This window comes from Mytilus californianus, unplaced genomic scaffold, assembly GCF_021869535.1.
Source record: "Mytilus californianus isolate M0D057914Y unplaced genomic scaffold, xbMytCali1.0.p SCAF_2, whole genome shotgun sequence".
In the NCBI taxonomy this organism is placed as follows: Eukaryota; Metazoa; Mollusca; class Bivalvia; order Mytilida; family Mytilidae; genus Mytilus; species Mytilus californianus.
The window spans coordinates 93,374,756-93,391,062 of NW_026262668.1; the positions used below are offsets into that span (position 1 = coordinate 93,374,756).

General features: G+C 33.8%; 1 protein-coding gene across 2 annotated transcripts; it reads right to left on the bottom strand.

Annotated features, from left to right (window-relative positions):
• Positions 1–5,149: 5,149 nt before the first annotated feature.
• LOC127730417 (uncharacterized) lies at positions 5,150–15,254 on the bottom strand. 2 transcript variants are annotated; one of them, XM_052238827.1, is made up of 3 exons: positions 15,201–15,254; positions 6,130–7,302; positions 5,150–5,264 (listed from the first exon to the last, which is right to left on the bottom strand). In XM_052238827.1, the coding sequence occupies exons 2-3, from the start codon at positions 7,254–7,256 to the stop codon at positions 5,213–5,215; spliced, it is 1,179 nt and encodes a 392-aa protein (XP_052094787.1). In that variant the 5' UTR covers positions 7,257–7,302; positions 15,201–15,254; the 3' UTR covers positions 5,150–5,212. The 2 variants fall into 2 exon arrangements, with proteins under 2 accessions (XP_052094787.1, XP_052094788.1); XM_052238828.1 differs by lacking the exon at positions 15,201–15,254 and adding an exon at positions 14,957–15,072.
• Between the last annotated feature and the right edge of the window lie 1,053 nt (positions 15,255–16,307).

Below are 16,307 nucleotides of genomic sequence, written 5' to 3' on the forward strand. Positions count from 1 at the left end.
TTATTTCAAAGGGAAGTGCTTTTCCTGTACTGCCGATTTTACTTAACATGTTCATTTTTGTACGTTTTGACTGATCGAAAATAAAAAGACGGGAGGGTTGAGATCCAAAAAAACTAACTAGTTTAAAAACGTTTTCAGGTGCCTGTCCAAAGTCAGGAACCTCGTAAGTACTTGTATATTTTATCTTAACGTTTTCTCTAGTTGGAGAATCAGGTGTTGATAACAGATTGTTCATGTTAAATTTATTCACAACTTTTATAGACTATGGACGATTTTGCGCCTGATATATTGATGTATGGACACCTGCAATTTTTTGAAGACTGTATGTTGCCTTATTGATGTGTTTCTTGTATACTTGTTTGTTTAGGGGCCCGCTGAAGGACGCCTCCGGGTGCGGGAGTCTCTCGCTGCATTGAAGACCCATTGGTGGCCTTCGGCTGTTGTCTGCTCTATGGTCGGGTTGTTGTCTCTTTGACACATTCCCCATTTCCATTCTCAATTTTATTTGATAGTTTTTCGACTGCTATTTCATTGATGTATACCCTGCATTTCTTTTAATTAAAAAGAGGGACATTTTCTATGCATTATGCATAATATTACTGTAAAAAGTTGATGTGAAATATTTATGTACCGTCAGAAATATGATAATTATTTTTCATTTGTCTACCTTGCATAAAAAATAAAACGTATATACAATAAACTTTGATCCGGATGGATATCCACGTCTGGCCGTGCTGTCATACAAATTTCGAGCACGATTATCGAACTCAGACTCAGAAATCAACCAATCAAAATACTGTATTTTTGTACTCCGAGCACTGAGTACAGTTTTATGACCGAAAGCCCTGATCACGTCTTGGTACAATTTTTATAATTAGGTCTACAGTTATGTTATGGTCTACGTTATGGTAATTCATATCAGCCTAATCACTTCTCAATGAAATAAGTTACTGCTTTTGATATTTACGTGTCCAAACATATGCACACTTGTACTTTAATGCAATTAATCAGTACATCTTTTACATAATAGACCTGTTTTGAACCGTTCCACCTTGTAATACGATGTCATTTCCTGGAGCATGATTTAGGACTTACACATATTTTCTAATACATTGGTGACACATTCTTTTCTAGGTCACAATCCACCTTTTCACTTGTTACAATGTATGACATATACTAGTATATTTCATACGCTCTTTTATATGTGTAGGGTGAGCCTTGTGTTACACTAAGTTATTCAGTTGCACATCGTAGATTTAGATCTATCAAATTATTAGGCATTTCATATGTATATATATATATATATATATATATATATATCAGAAAATGAAATATACACAAAACAACATAAATAATCAAAATACATACGGGGGGGAGGGGGGGGGGGGGGGGGGCAACGTACAGCTTTCTACAGTAGACTGGTGTATATACACTATGCTGAGTTCGATATTGTCCAGAGTTTAGAAATATTGTACATAGATTTAATCAACATCATCAAAGATCTGTCATCAAATAAAATTATCTCAACCCTCCCCCTTTTTAATGAATTTATCTGAGAAAAGATAAATAGAAAATACTAAGGAAAACACAATGAACAAAAACAAAAAAAAAAGACGTGCAAAATTATTTAAACTATTATTATACAGAAATCGAAATTTGAGAAGCAATGACTTCACTAAAAACCGGAATGAACTCGTGTATTCGGATGAAGATTTATTAGTTACTACAGCGTAACATAAACGGATCACAAGTAAGCGGAGGAAGACAGTTTCAAATACGAGGGGCGCAACAAATAGTAGGCAATGTGACTTTTCTACATGTTCTCTATTCTTCGCAGTATAATTGTTCGTACTGTTTACTCCGCCTAACAGGTCATTATGATTAAAGAAACTTATGTTATGTACTGTAGTGGTGATAGTGCCAATACGAACAATCTATAGCTATAAGCAAGTCCGTAGAAAACGTTATCATGTAAGTGAACACAATGCATTAAAACCGGTTTATGACAATCATAATAAAAATTTCATTATGATAAAAAAAATGGTTAAACTGATGAAATGAAGTGTATTTTAATAATGATTTTTTTTACATTTAGAGATTAACAAATATGTGCATGTCGATGAACCACTAGCTCATCGAGGATGAATAATACTATTATTTTACATAAAATATCTTCTGTTTAAAATAGTTCATTAATATTTTGTCGATATTCTAACAAACATATAAAAAATAACTTTAGCCTAACACATTGAAGGAGACGTTTAAATCTGTCTGAGTTTTATCGTTCCCCCTTTTGACTTTATATAGCAGTGATTACTTAATTTACATACTTATGACATCTTTACTAGTATTGACAAATGTGAAAAAGGTTACATTCCACCTTCTGAATTTCTTTCAATTATGACAGATTGTATAGATGTTCCGGTTTTTATATGCGGTACATACAATAAAGATGAATGTATTTTTTTTATATTATTAAACGAACTCTTATGATTGAAGAAATTATCCTTAATATGCTGCTAGTTTTTATCTTCTTTTTTTATTGCTTTTGCTAGAGTTGCAAGCGCGGTAGTAAGCATCATGAAACAATAACATTTCAATTTAAAAGTAAGGCAGACTGATCTGGTTGACATTAAACCTATAATAGTACCGAGACGAACATATGTAAAATAATAATGTAGGTAGTATTTTACTGCTATTTGTTAACTTTTTGCATTCTAGAAAGGAGTACTCGTTTTTACTCTCATCCCCAGAAACCGAAAATATACGTTGACATTTGCGCGAGAAACATACCCAGGAACTTCAATTAATTGATTAAGAATTTTTAAATTTTCCCTAAATATCGTCCTATGTTTAGGGGTGAAGATTGCACAATCAGCAAGTGGCAATTGTTTATTTACATTTATACATTTACTCGCGTGATCATCATAAGGGCGCTTAATGATTGGATGCAGCCAGTTACAACTGTGACCGATGGAAATCATTACCATGTGGATCCGAAATTCTATCATAATCCGCAAAGGGTGGAGAGGAGGGGACTGGATCGTAACCCTTGGATAGCAAAGATGCCGTTTCAAGTATTATAGACTCAATAATACTATTGAAAATAAACTTACAGCAGGTGTCTACACATTGTAGCAGCTTCAAAACACTTCCCAAAATATAACTCTTTGAGTGTTTTGAAATTTTGAAGTTTTGAAGTTTCAGAATACACTAGAGTGTTTTGAACCTTAGGTTCCTAAACTATCTTCTAGTACCAAAACACGCACCAGTGATTGATTCCAAATTGCTTGAGAGAATTTTTTTTTATTTCTGCGTTTTTTTTCAATATATAAAGGGACATAACTCCAGAACGATAGAAGTGACGCCACCCAAATTCAAACTTGATCTATGTTTCGTAGTAATAGGCATTGTGTATAAATTTCATAACACTTGGTGGGGGCAAACTAAAGTTAGAGAACGGAAACCAATTTGGGACGTACGGACGGACAAGGGTAACACTTAATGCCACCTCCGGTGACGACGGTGGCATAAAAAAACAACAAACCGAATGACGACTGTTCTACGACCTGATTAAACAACCAAAAAGGATAAAAAAAACTTCAAAAATCTCTCCGAATACAGAAATTATAATGCAATAAGTTGAGTGGTTGCAAAAAAAATACCCTTCCCCAAAAATATTAAATTAATTTAAATTGAAAAATTTTATAATACCATTATATGACTGAACTGAACCTGTAAAATCTTTAATGATCTTTCGGGAAAAACAACATAAATTTTGTATATTATTGGGCATATTGCACAAATAAGAATTAAACATAAATGATTCTATTCGATATTTGTTTATTTTTAGTATTCACTTTGCAATCTAAGACTCTTTCATCTTGCAATAGAATTAAAACATTTTACTTTTCTACACTTTACACAATTCAAGTATTCCCAATTCCAAACTAAATGACAAATTGAAAGAGTTGGTCCTGCTTTGTTTCATAAAAAAGAATGTCCAACGTAGAAACAAGTATCTTATCTTCGGGACGGATAACTCGTGCTTTTTAAAAAAAACACTCTGTTTCAAACAAAAAAAAAACATCTAAAACTGACATTATCAAGATGCCTGATTTCTTGATTGACAACATACGGTATTTATTACGTTTGGAGGACGTGCTTTCCAACAAACAATCGGCATTCACAACGGAACCAACTATGCCTCTCTTCTTGCTGACTTGTTCCTTTATTCGTATGAGTCTGACTTCATACAAGAGCTTCTTATAAAGAATGAAAAGAAGCTAGCATTATCCTTTAACTTCACTTTCCGTTATACAGATGATGACATCTCACTAAATAATTGATAGTTTGGTGACTATGTTGAACGCATTTATATTATCCCAACGAACTTGAAATAAAGGATACATAAGATACAGTTAAGTCTGCCTCATATCTTGACTTACATCTAGAAATTAGCAATGAAGGTCGGCTGAGAACAAAATTTTACTACAAAAGAGATGATTTCAGCTTTCCAATTCTAAACTTTTCATTCCAAAGTAGCAACATTCAAACAGCGCCTGCATATGGAGTATACATCTCCCAGTTGATACAATATTCCAGGACTTGCGTTTCCTATCATTATTACCTTGATAGAGAGTAGTTGTTCATAAGGAAGTCTTATATTAAACCAAGAGTTCCAAGTGGTGAAGTTAAAATCATCCCTTCGAAACTTTTACGGACGCCATCACGAGTTGGTTGACCATTATGGAATATCTGTTTCACAGATGACGACGGATCTGAAAAGTTTACAGTCAAATCGTAATTGCTGACAAAGGCGCACACAATTTAAGCGAATAAGTTGCAATCTTATTCTAATGAACCGCGATACTTACGATTAGCTTACCATCCAGTCATTAAAACGGAAAAAGTGTAATACATACATACGGAAATAAAGGCATTTATTGTTACCTATGTGTCTGATAGTATATTATATCATTTTTTTTTCTTCTAAATATCGAATTGATCTAGGAAGATGAGGATCCTCTCTCATTTAAGAATTGTGCACGAAATTGAATAAAACGAACAAATTATGAGTTTTTTACATTAGATGTCAGTTTGGCTTTGTGGTATAACCATGGAACACGAAAACATATTAGAAACACTTCCATCTTCATTATACCGTCCCTTGGCCTTTATGGTAGCTGGTCAATTTTCATTCATGACCTCTTTATTTGATCAAACCAATCTTTGGTCGTTGTCTTGAACTTTTTAAAGCTGACCTGAAACAGACACGTTTAGTGAATTTCTAAAGACAGTATGCTATACATGTAACGACATTTATAGAGTAAAACATGTAAAATGTATAAACACTTATTTTCTTCTTTGATGTATGGTCACCCCAAAAAAAAAAACAATGCTATCATTTTTATTAACTGCTATAGTTTTCTTACCCTCTATTAGTTTTGTCGTAAAGTTTTGTTTTCAACCGACCATCATTGTCAATTTCTAGATGTCAGTCAATTTATGAGACGGACTTAACTGTATCTGTTGTATCCTTTATCTCAAGTTCGAAGGGATAGATGTCTTCAAAATAGTCACCAAACTTTGAATTATTTAATGAGAGGACATCATCTATATAGCGGAAAGTGAAGCTAAAAGGATAATGCTAAGTTCTTTTCTTTCTTCCTAAGAAGCTCTTGTATGACGTCAGACTAATATAAATAACGGAACAAGTCGGCAAGAAGAGGAGCACAGTTGGTTCCCATGGGAATTGTCGATTGTTTGTTTGTTGAAAGACACGTCCTTAAAACGTACAAATATGTTGTCAATTCAAAATTATGGACATTCGAAATAAAACACAAACTTGATTTCCTCACACAATTTTAAGTGCAGCAGTTTTTTCTTTTACAAATTTTAAGATAAAAAATACTATCACTATGCCAGATAACACTATAAATCTGTGAATCTTGGGATAAAACAAATAAAATTAAGGCGCGTCCTTATCATTTGTCCGCAATTTTTTTAGCAATAAACAATGAACTAGGTAAGTACATGTACCTGTCAGTCATAAATTACAATGAAAAGAAATAATAAAGCATTGCTTTTTGCATAAAAAAAGACAGCAAACACATTTTATATCATTACCTATGACTGTTGTCCTTTTTAACAACCTTATTTGTTGAAGAATATTTTGGAAGCCACAATACATCATTTGGCCAGTGCATTGTTTGGTTTAGTTTCAAAGGTTCTGTCAATCCACTCAATTTGTAAGGGGAAAAGTTCCATCCAGCCATCAAATTTCTTATAGTATTTTCGGCTTTCCTGTCAGAAAACCACTGCCATTCCATAACAATTCCTCTGACTGACCTCAGTTTTTGCCTCATGAACTGTTTAGCACCTAATAATACCCGATGTTCATGTCCCTCTACATCCATTTTGATGAGGATATTTTTCATAAAGGCTAAGTGAGGTAGACTTAGCAAATCGTCTAGTTTTACTGCTTCTATCGCATCTGTACGCCCATTGTCAAAATAATTCTTGAACTTTGTTTCCATTTTTGAGGAAATACCGTCTGCATTTACATGGCCTAAGCCGAAGTCACCTTTAACTCCATGTTTGAAATCAACTTTTCCATGTAAATCAGACAAAGCATTATAAATAATTGCAACTCTATTAGAAAAATGTCCATATTCAACGGATGCACAGATGTGTTGTATATTTTCCTTTGCGGCATCTATTGCTATGACCTGCCTACCAAACAAGGCTGCCGATAACGTATATATTCCAACATTTGCTCCAATATCAATTAAAGTCAGCTGTGGATCCTTCCGTAACATTGACATAACAGCATCTACATTCTCAGATTCAAAAGAACGCCGTTGTTTAATTGTGCCGGATATTGCATCATACTCAGGGTTGTGAACAAATAGATTAACTGAACCGGCCTCAGAATGAACTTGAGTCAAATAGAAATCTTGATCATTAAAATATTTCTTAGATAGGTTGCATATGTTTGAAAACTGCCATCCACCTCCTGTGAAAGTATAAACAGATAGTGGCTCTTCATTGTCTTGTGACAAAAGTTTATTGTTCGGAGTTAAATTTGAGATTTTTATTTTATGACGCATCTTACCGAAGAATGTTGTTTTCCTGTATTGTTTCTTTTCCTTTTCTGAGCTCAAGTTGATCCCGGCAAAGCCAATAACTGTGAACAGTGTGTAAAACAGGATTACGGCTAGTATAAAGACACATGTTTTCTTTTTCCTGAGCATGAGTTCTTCGTATTATAAGATACATATGCAGAAATGTACTCTACGTCTAAAAAAGAAATAATAGATTTGAACATGGTGGATAACGATCGTAAAGGTAATATATATATATATATATATATATATATATGTTTAATCTTAACTTGTGTTTTTATTACTCAAGATGGAAAATAATATACCATATGTCCCTGCACTCTCAGTTTATAAGATACACGTAAACTAGCGCTTGTTTCATAATGACGATTTTTTAACAGATTTATTAGAAACTACTTCAGTACGGTAACAAGGAAGAAAGGACAATTAGTGAAATTGTTATAATGAGTATATCTTTCTGATCAACTGATTTACCAAAATGCAGTTGGCTGGGCACATGGTTAGTACTTTAAAATAATGGGAACTGCATGCTATTATCGCTTTTGTCATAGATTCTTTTTTTTTTATCATCGGTTTTCATTTTAAGAAAAGATCTCGACTAGAATCTTTTTGTCACTTTAATTCCAGTTCATTCGGATTTTGATATTTTTAACTACTCACTGAAAAAAGACGTCATTAATATGTCTGAAAATGGCTTGTCTATAATTTTGGTTGAGCAAAGCAGTGTACATTGCGTCTTGCCAGACTTGGTTTTTCTGTAGGGTAAAACCGGGGATGTTCGGACAGAGGGGGAAGTTCGGACAGTTTTGTTTCAGTTCTCCCGTCTGATTCGGCATATTTTGTAGCCCATGACATCACATTTGAAGAACAGCCAATGAAAATAGGCTGATTTTGAGTCCAAATTCTCGGGGAATACCCTTATGATTTTTCATTGGTTCAAATTTGAAAAAGTTTTTTCGGCGGCAAAATTTAACTGTAAACACTAAAACCGGAACTACAAAAACGTTAGATCAGTGAATTACTTTGGGAGAATTTTACACATCTTTATTATCTGTATCCTTTCCAAAAACTGTTTTCTATGGTTTTAATGTTCTTCTAATGCCGTTTGTTACTTTTCTATCGGGTTTTAAATGCTTTTTCACAGTGATTTTGTCCCTTTTAATGTGTCCGAACATCCCCATTCCTATCTTCTATTAAAGAGGGGATATTCGGACACATTTTTTCGTAAAGAAATGAATCCAATGACAATTGAGCCAATTTGAAAGTTGTTAAAATTAAATTTCTAGGCGAAATTGCCGCATTGTATCACCCTCTTTCACATTTGTTTTACAAATTCTATTATTTCTGTGGAATTAACACTCTCTTATATTTTCAGTTATAAACAATTTACACATAATAAACTTAACACTCTCCTTAAAAAACTTTTTCAGTTATAAACAATTTACACATAATTTAACGAAAGCATATTATTGTTGGAAATAGTGTCCCCTAGAAATAGACAATTAAACTGCAATATTTTCCTTTACCGAAAACACAGATCATTAAGTTACCATGTCCTTTCTGAAGCTACTGAATTTACGTAATATTGGCACCTTTTCTGTAGTAAAGCAAATGAAAATAGTTTTCACTAGAAAAGAACTTATAACAATGTTAGAAAATGAATGGTTTTTCGATCACCCTAAATTATATCTGCTCGGCCAAGATCTTATCACTCATTGTGAAACATGCAAACATTGCAGTCTACATGAATACGTTTTATGGGAATTGTATCAATCTGAGTATGACAAGGAATCGGAGATTCGATGTGTAGTTTTATTGTGTAAATCTATTTTCAAAAAGATAGATTTCGAAAATGCAAAAATTTGCAAGGATATCATAAAAATGCAAAATTGTGTAGATGAAATTACTGATGACCAACACAACTTTTGATAGTAGGTACCTCTATCCAAGGCTTATGTTCACATTTTCTCTGTGTAAGATAATTGAAGTTAGAATTAAACTGCTTTATCAAAATATGAATTATTTACTTTTTAACAGGTATTAAGTTTCTGATATTGGCGTAGCTCACCATGGTTAGACAACCGAGTTAGTGATCGGAGGCAATTGCCTCGGTAAAAAAAACTTATAGACTTTAATGTCTCTTATGATATTTGAAACCAATTAAAATAAGAAATACATCATTCAACTTGCGCATAAAATACCAGTAATGTTTATGTTGTTCTCAAGTTTTATTCTCGCTATTTCAATTTTATAGTTTTTCACTAGCAGGGAACTTTAAATATCTAAAGGAGACATATATAGTTTTATATATGTCTTTTAAATCATGCAGATATAAAAACACAAACACAAATACTGTTTACATGTGTTATGAAGGCTTAATAATAACATTACTGTTTCCGTTAGAACTTCGGCCTGGTGTCACGATCATCATATGAATAAGTCAAACCATGCATGAAAATGTAAACTGCATGTAAGCTCTTTAGTTCAATTTAAAGACCTCCTAAGAAATATCAAGGCGAAACGCAATAAATACCAGTGCCGTGCCACACTTTACATGCGTTTGAATGTCCCCTCGGTATTATCTTTGGCCTCTCTTTTACATGTGTATGGAGATTTTTGCTGTTCAATATGTCCGTCGTTTTGTGCTGATAATCTATTTGTTGATTCATGACCATTGAATTAATAATAAATTGATCATCACAAAATTATAAAAAAAACCAACTCATTCGTTCCTACAGCCACCGATATCAGAGTGTACGACGGCTTGGAAAAAGTATCAGCAGATTTGGTATTTGAGCTGGTTTTAAGTTACTGCTGGCAAGCCATGAAACTTGTGAGTAGTTATCATGTGATATTTATACCTTTGAGTATGGTATAGTTATAATGGTTAAACTCATACAGTCGATCTGTCTCATAAAAAATACCCCCATACATCTCCTTTTATTCGTAAAGAATTACAAATCTTGGAAGTTCACCGAAATGCATCTATTTTAAAAAGGGGTTAATGTTTTAGAGAAAATGTATGTACTCATCTGAACATCGCAAATGACTTAGGTACCTAGGTTCCAGTAATAAAGTTATAAATCTGAAGTATAACTTAGCGTAAGGCATATTACCATAATTATAATGAAATATAATGAAACATCAGCTATTATTCTTAAAAGTTTATTTTGGTTGTAATCTGTCTGTCTGTCTGTCTGTCTGTCTGTCTGTCTGTCTGTCTGTCTGTCATTTAATCAATCATGCAATCAATCACTATCTGTCCGTCTGTCAATTAATTAATCAATCAATCAATCTATCAATGAGTTAACCTTGACACTTTTAAGATATCAGAATGCCCCATAAGGGAAAGGGGATTTACGGACAATATGATGTTGAGGCACTAAAAAATGCAGTTGATGCAGTCAAAAGTGGAATGTCAATTAGAAAGACAGCAACACGCTATTGTGTTCCCAAATCAAGTTTGAACGACAGAACAACTGGGAAGAAACCAATAGCACTAGAATTTGGTAGAAAGCCAACCATACCAATTGAAATTGAAGATAGAATGGTGGAGGTAGTCTTGACATTATCAGAAAAGGGCTTTGGAATAACGAAGAGACAGATGTTGGCACGCGTTGGGACTCTAGTCAGACAAAAGGATCTAAAAACTCCTTTTAAGAATGGTATTTCTGGAAAGGACTAATGGAAAGGATTTAAAACTAGACATCTGGCAGTTGTAATCAGAAAACCAGAGAAACTTTCAACGGTAAGATCAAGGATGCTGAATGCAACTGTTGTTGGTAACTATTTCAAGGAACTACAGACTGTAACACAAGAACTTCCCCTACATCAATCTGGAATATGGATGAAACTGGGATCAATCTGGAACATCAGCCTGCTGGAGTATTAGCGCGGAGGGGTGCTAAATCAGTTCCTGGTCGTGTAGGAAATACACGTGAAAACATAACCCTCCTTCCTTGTGTCAATGCCGCAGGGGAAAAAATGCCAACATTCATTGTAGCAAAAGGCAAAACACCGCGTTCTCTGAGATCATATAACATGCATGAAGGACCAGAAAACGCCGAGTGGCGTTTCCAGCAAAAAGCATCGATGGATGATGAGCTGGGTAAGGATTGGTTTAATAACCTGTTTCTAAAACACTGTGGTCCCCAGCGACCACAGGTTCTAATTTTCGATTCGCATCACTCGCACGAGACATTGGGACTGTTAGAAGCAGCCCTTGACAACAGAATAGAGATACTTGAATTTCCACCCGATACCAAACACTTCTTATGTCCTCTTGACCGCACAATGTTTGGTCCTTTAATGAAGGAATATGGGTACTTATGTACCGAATACATGTCATCTGACCCCAACAACATTGTCAACAAGGAATCAGCCCCTAAAATAATTAAACAGGCATATGAGAAAGTCTTTTCAAGAGTCAACATAATAGCGGGGTTTGAATCAACAGGAATTTACAACTGGAATCAATTAGCCATTCCCAAAGAAGCTTTCAGCCCTTCAGATGCATTTGACAGGAACAACAATGGCCAATCAAAGAATGATGAACACCATCTTCGATGGGTTTTGACTAGCGTGCAAATTGTTTCGAACAACTCTAGTCCAGTTGTTACACTGACCCCAGATGTGACGCCCATTGCTCCACCAGACAATATTCAACAAAACTTAGAAGTTGTGGTTGAAATACACAAATCAACGGTCCCAAGCTTCGTGCTAACAGTGGCTGAAAATCAGGGCTCGGCAAATGACTACACAGTCGATTTCGAAAGCCCTAATGATTCAATTTTGAACACTTCAAATGATCCCATGATATCACAAAGCTTGTCTGATTTAGATGCTGCAAATATTTTGGCAGCACTCAATGATGGTCACATGGAAATAACTGCAGGAGAAACCGTGGAATCTTCACTTAATCAAGACATCACTGGTTGGTCTTCTCAATGGAATTCAGAGCTGGAGAATATTTTTAAGTTGCCGCCTATAATTCCAAAACCGCCTAAGAAAAACTGTAAACGGTTAATTTCCCATAGACTGTTAACGAGACCACCAATACTGAATGAAAAACGAAATGCAAAGCAGGAAAAGGACGATAAGTGTAAGAAATTGAAAGCAAAGAAGGATGAGACGTGTAACAACTTAAAAGTAAAGAAGGAGAAAAAGAAATTGTTTAAAAGTAACATACTTGAACTAATGACTTTTACAAATATATTTTTGTAATAAAGACTGTTCTAACAACATTAATTTTAATCAAATGATTCACATAACCAGATCGTAATAGTGTCATCTATATGAATGACGACAAACAATACTGGAGATGTATAAATACTAAATAGACACGCTAGATTTATTAAACTTAAACCTTCTCTAGTTTTGTTGCTTAATTCTATGATATGTACTAGATAATATTTGTATTAATGATAATATTAATTGTTTTGATGTTCTGAAAGATACTACTACAGTTTAGTAGTGCCAAAAGAGAAAAATATAGTTCAATGGTTCGTTGTCAAGAACTTGTGCTGAGAAAAATGTTCACTTCTAAGTATTTAACTGTACACCTACCTTAATTACTGTCATTATACTTTGAACAATGGATGAAGAGATTCCTATATTACAAAATTTGTTCTGAGGGGAAAATTTAAAACTTGGGATGCGTTTGAATCGAAACTTAAACAATATAAAAACACAAATTTTATATAGTTATACAATGGTTTGTGATGGCTGCTTGGAGTGGTTTCACCAAAAATGCGTCGGACTAAAACATGCTCCAAAAACTGCTTACTGGATTTGTAGAAACTGTCAATGTAAATCAAAATTTAAATAAATGGGGAATGTGTCCATGGGACACAGATGATGCCCCCGCTTTCACATCATATAAAGTTATAAAGGGTTATAACTGAAGAACGGTAAAAGTGACACTACCCAAATTTGTACTTGATCTGAGTTTTGTAGGGATAAGTATTGTGTATAAGTTTCATAAAATTTGGTTGAGGCAAACTAAAGTTAGAGAACGGAAACCAACTTCGGGACGTATGGACGGACGGACGGACGGACGTACAGACGGACAAGGGTAAAACTTAATGCCCCCTCCGCTACGGCGGGGGCATAAAAATTGTATGCAATATAGTAAATGTTAAATTAAAGGTTTTATTTTAATACATATTACTAGTCCCATCGTACATTGCAGTCTTTCCTGTAACAATAACGCATTGTAACCGTAGATACAAATATCATTGTTACATTCGTAATTAATCAATTCCATACCCATCCCTGCATTCCGGCAATTAGTCTCCAATGTAACAATATTTTTTTTTATTATTGTTACATTTCCATGTAACCGTAGCCAGTGCCTACAAACTAAAGTAAAAACTGACGAAATGCATCAACAATACCAATATTTCACGTAAAAATGTCAAAAAACACCTTAGTATATTCAATATAATATAGTTAAGTTGCCTGGATAACTGATATACACTACTGACACCACGTTCAAAAACTATAAATAAGCATATTAAGATCGTTAAAATTCCTAACATTCTATAATCCAACGTGCTGACATAGCCATGTCGTTATCGTCCGAACTTAACCGAAACAATGTCCGAACATACCCGAAACTGTCCGAAGTTCCCCATAGGTGGTTTTACCCGTGGATTTGCATTCCCTTTATTGGTGATCAGGGATATTTTTAACAAAGATGAATAAATCATAACTACAATATGCCCACTAATATGTGACAAAAAAATTATACATTTGGACAACGGAAATGCACTTTCGGAGCCTGTTTCTATAAAGGTGTCCGAACATCCCCGGAAAACAATAAACTTGCGGAAAAGATGGTATACCGCAAACATGAGGTGCACAAATTTGTACACCATATCCGGAATTCAACAATTAATGTCTCTTCAGTGATGTTATGAATCGAAACGGTATTTGGAGGGCCATATAATTTACCTCAATTTAGGATAGACTCTTGAATTTTGAAGAGTCGAAATAGGATGAACGGATTATTAAACCCGAAGGCAAATATATAAGAATAAGAATGAAGTACCACACCCACCACCAATATTCCAACTCCTACGTTAATAAAAGACGTTCAAACAATCATTATGACAAACTATAATGATCAACACATCGTCCTCATAGCTGACAAAATAACAAAAAAATCATACGGCTCTCTGGACCTACCTGCATCAGAAAAGTCACATCATGCGGTCAGTTTTAACCAGAATTACGTGCGCAAATAATTAATAAATCAAACAATTTCTTGATATTTACTTGTTGTTAAGTCAATTCTCTTCAGGTATTATACGAGTAGTAAATCCAGTACTGTTCAGCGGCTTTTCAGTCGATTCAGTAGGATGTTGTTTTGTACATTTCAGTGATAACTACTGAATAGTCTGAACCTAGACTGGACCTATCTCACTTGACTATTAGCGAATTGTCTGATCAGTGCTGAATATACAGCAGTGGATAAGTCTGAAAATTGACTTAAAGATTAAACATGACTTTAATTATTTATTGTTCATTCTTTTAAAAACTTTTCAGACCAATTACGACCATTTCGTTTCAACATTTTACATCAAAACAGATTGTTTAAGATGTATAAATGTATTGTATTATGTACCAATTTTGAAACACCTTTTCCTTTTGAAGATTTGTGAAACAAAAATACTGATGACAAAACTAATTTAGCACAACCTATGTTTAAAAGATAAGTTATGAAGACTATATTGAAATGATACATAAATATCGGCTAGAGAATGCACTTATTTACATATAACGGTAATTTTTGCACACATTTAATCAATAGTAAGATGTTTTCTTACCTAAACCTCGAATAAATAGTGTTGTTTACCATTTTTTGCTGGCATCCATAGTTTTACCATAACACGCCTTCAATATTCTTTAATCAAACTTAAAGTAACATTCAAGTAATAGCCCGTGTCGGGTATGTAAATTATCTATCACTGGTACAGAATCGATACAGGTAACTTTAATATAAATTTATACATGTATCTGTAAATTATTTTACTAGAATTTTAAAACGATAAAATACAAGCAAATACCTACCAATTTTCAGCTTGATAGCCTTTCGATTATGACATTTTTTTTAATGTGTCACTAACCTCTCTTTTACTAGAGAAATTTAAGTACGAAATTATTTCAGTATATATCTATTGTTTTTGTTTTGAATAAATATAACAATAAATTCATCAAGCGTTTAAGATAAGCTTACAAATGAACAATACGAACCAGCTATTTAAACAACTGCCCAATCAAACATATTTTCACTTATTTTTTATGATATGAAAAAGGAAAGTTGTACTCACATATTGTGAAAAATGAAAAATAATATCCATTATTAATTGATATTGCTTTTTATGGTTCTATATTTAGTCCTTTTTGTTGTTTCGGTCTAATAATACGTTGCAAAAATAATATGTCGTATTACACTATAAGTATGGTAGCGTCTTGTTTGACAAATAAAAATTGTTGTTGTTGTTGTTGTTGGTATCTCATGTCTGTGTAAGTTTTACCATATACATATGGTATCTAATGTCTCTGTTAGTTTTACACTATACATGTAAGTATGATATCTTTTGTGTCAATTAGTTTTACACTAAAAGTATGCATTAGTATCTTAAATTTATGTAAGTTTTACACTTTAGTTATGGTATCTCATGTCTTTGTAAGTTTTACGCTATTAGTATGGTATCTTGTATTTGTAGGTTTTACACTATAATTATGGTACCTCGTGTCTTTGTAAGTTTTACACTATGATATGAAAATAAGAAGATGTAGTATGATTGCCAATTAGACAACTCTCCACCAGAGACCAAATGACATAGAAGTTAACAACTATTATAGGTCACCTTACGGTCTTCAACAATGAGCAAAATCCATACCATATTGTCAGCTATAAAAGGCCCCGAAATGACAAATGTAAAACAATACATACGAGAAAACTAACGGTCTGATTTATGTATAAAACAATGAACGAAAAACAAATATGATATACAGCAACAAACGCCAACCACTGAATTGCAGGCTCCTGACTTGTGACAGGCACATACAGAATGTAGCTGGGTAAAACATGTTTGCGGGCGCCCAGCCCTTCCCTAACCTGGGAGAGTGATGTTGCAGCACAACATATGAACAAACTTTAAAAATCAGTTA

What these genes read in the sequence shown, in the direction of transcription:
- LOC127730417 (XM_052238827.1), bottom strand. Translation starts at nt 7,256, where the DNA reads ATGCTCAGGAAAAAGAAAACATGTGTCTTTATACTAGCCGTAATCCTG. An exon ending in AAAAAGGACAACAGTCATAG is followed by an intron (nt 5,265 to 6,129) that starts GTAATGATATAA and finishes TGTCTGTTTCAG; the next exon opens with GTCAGCTTTAAAAAGTTCAA.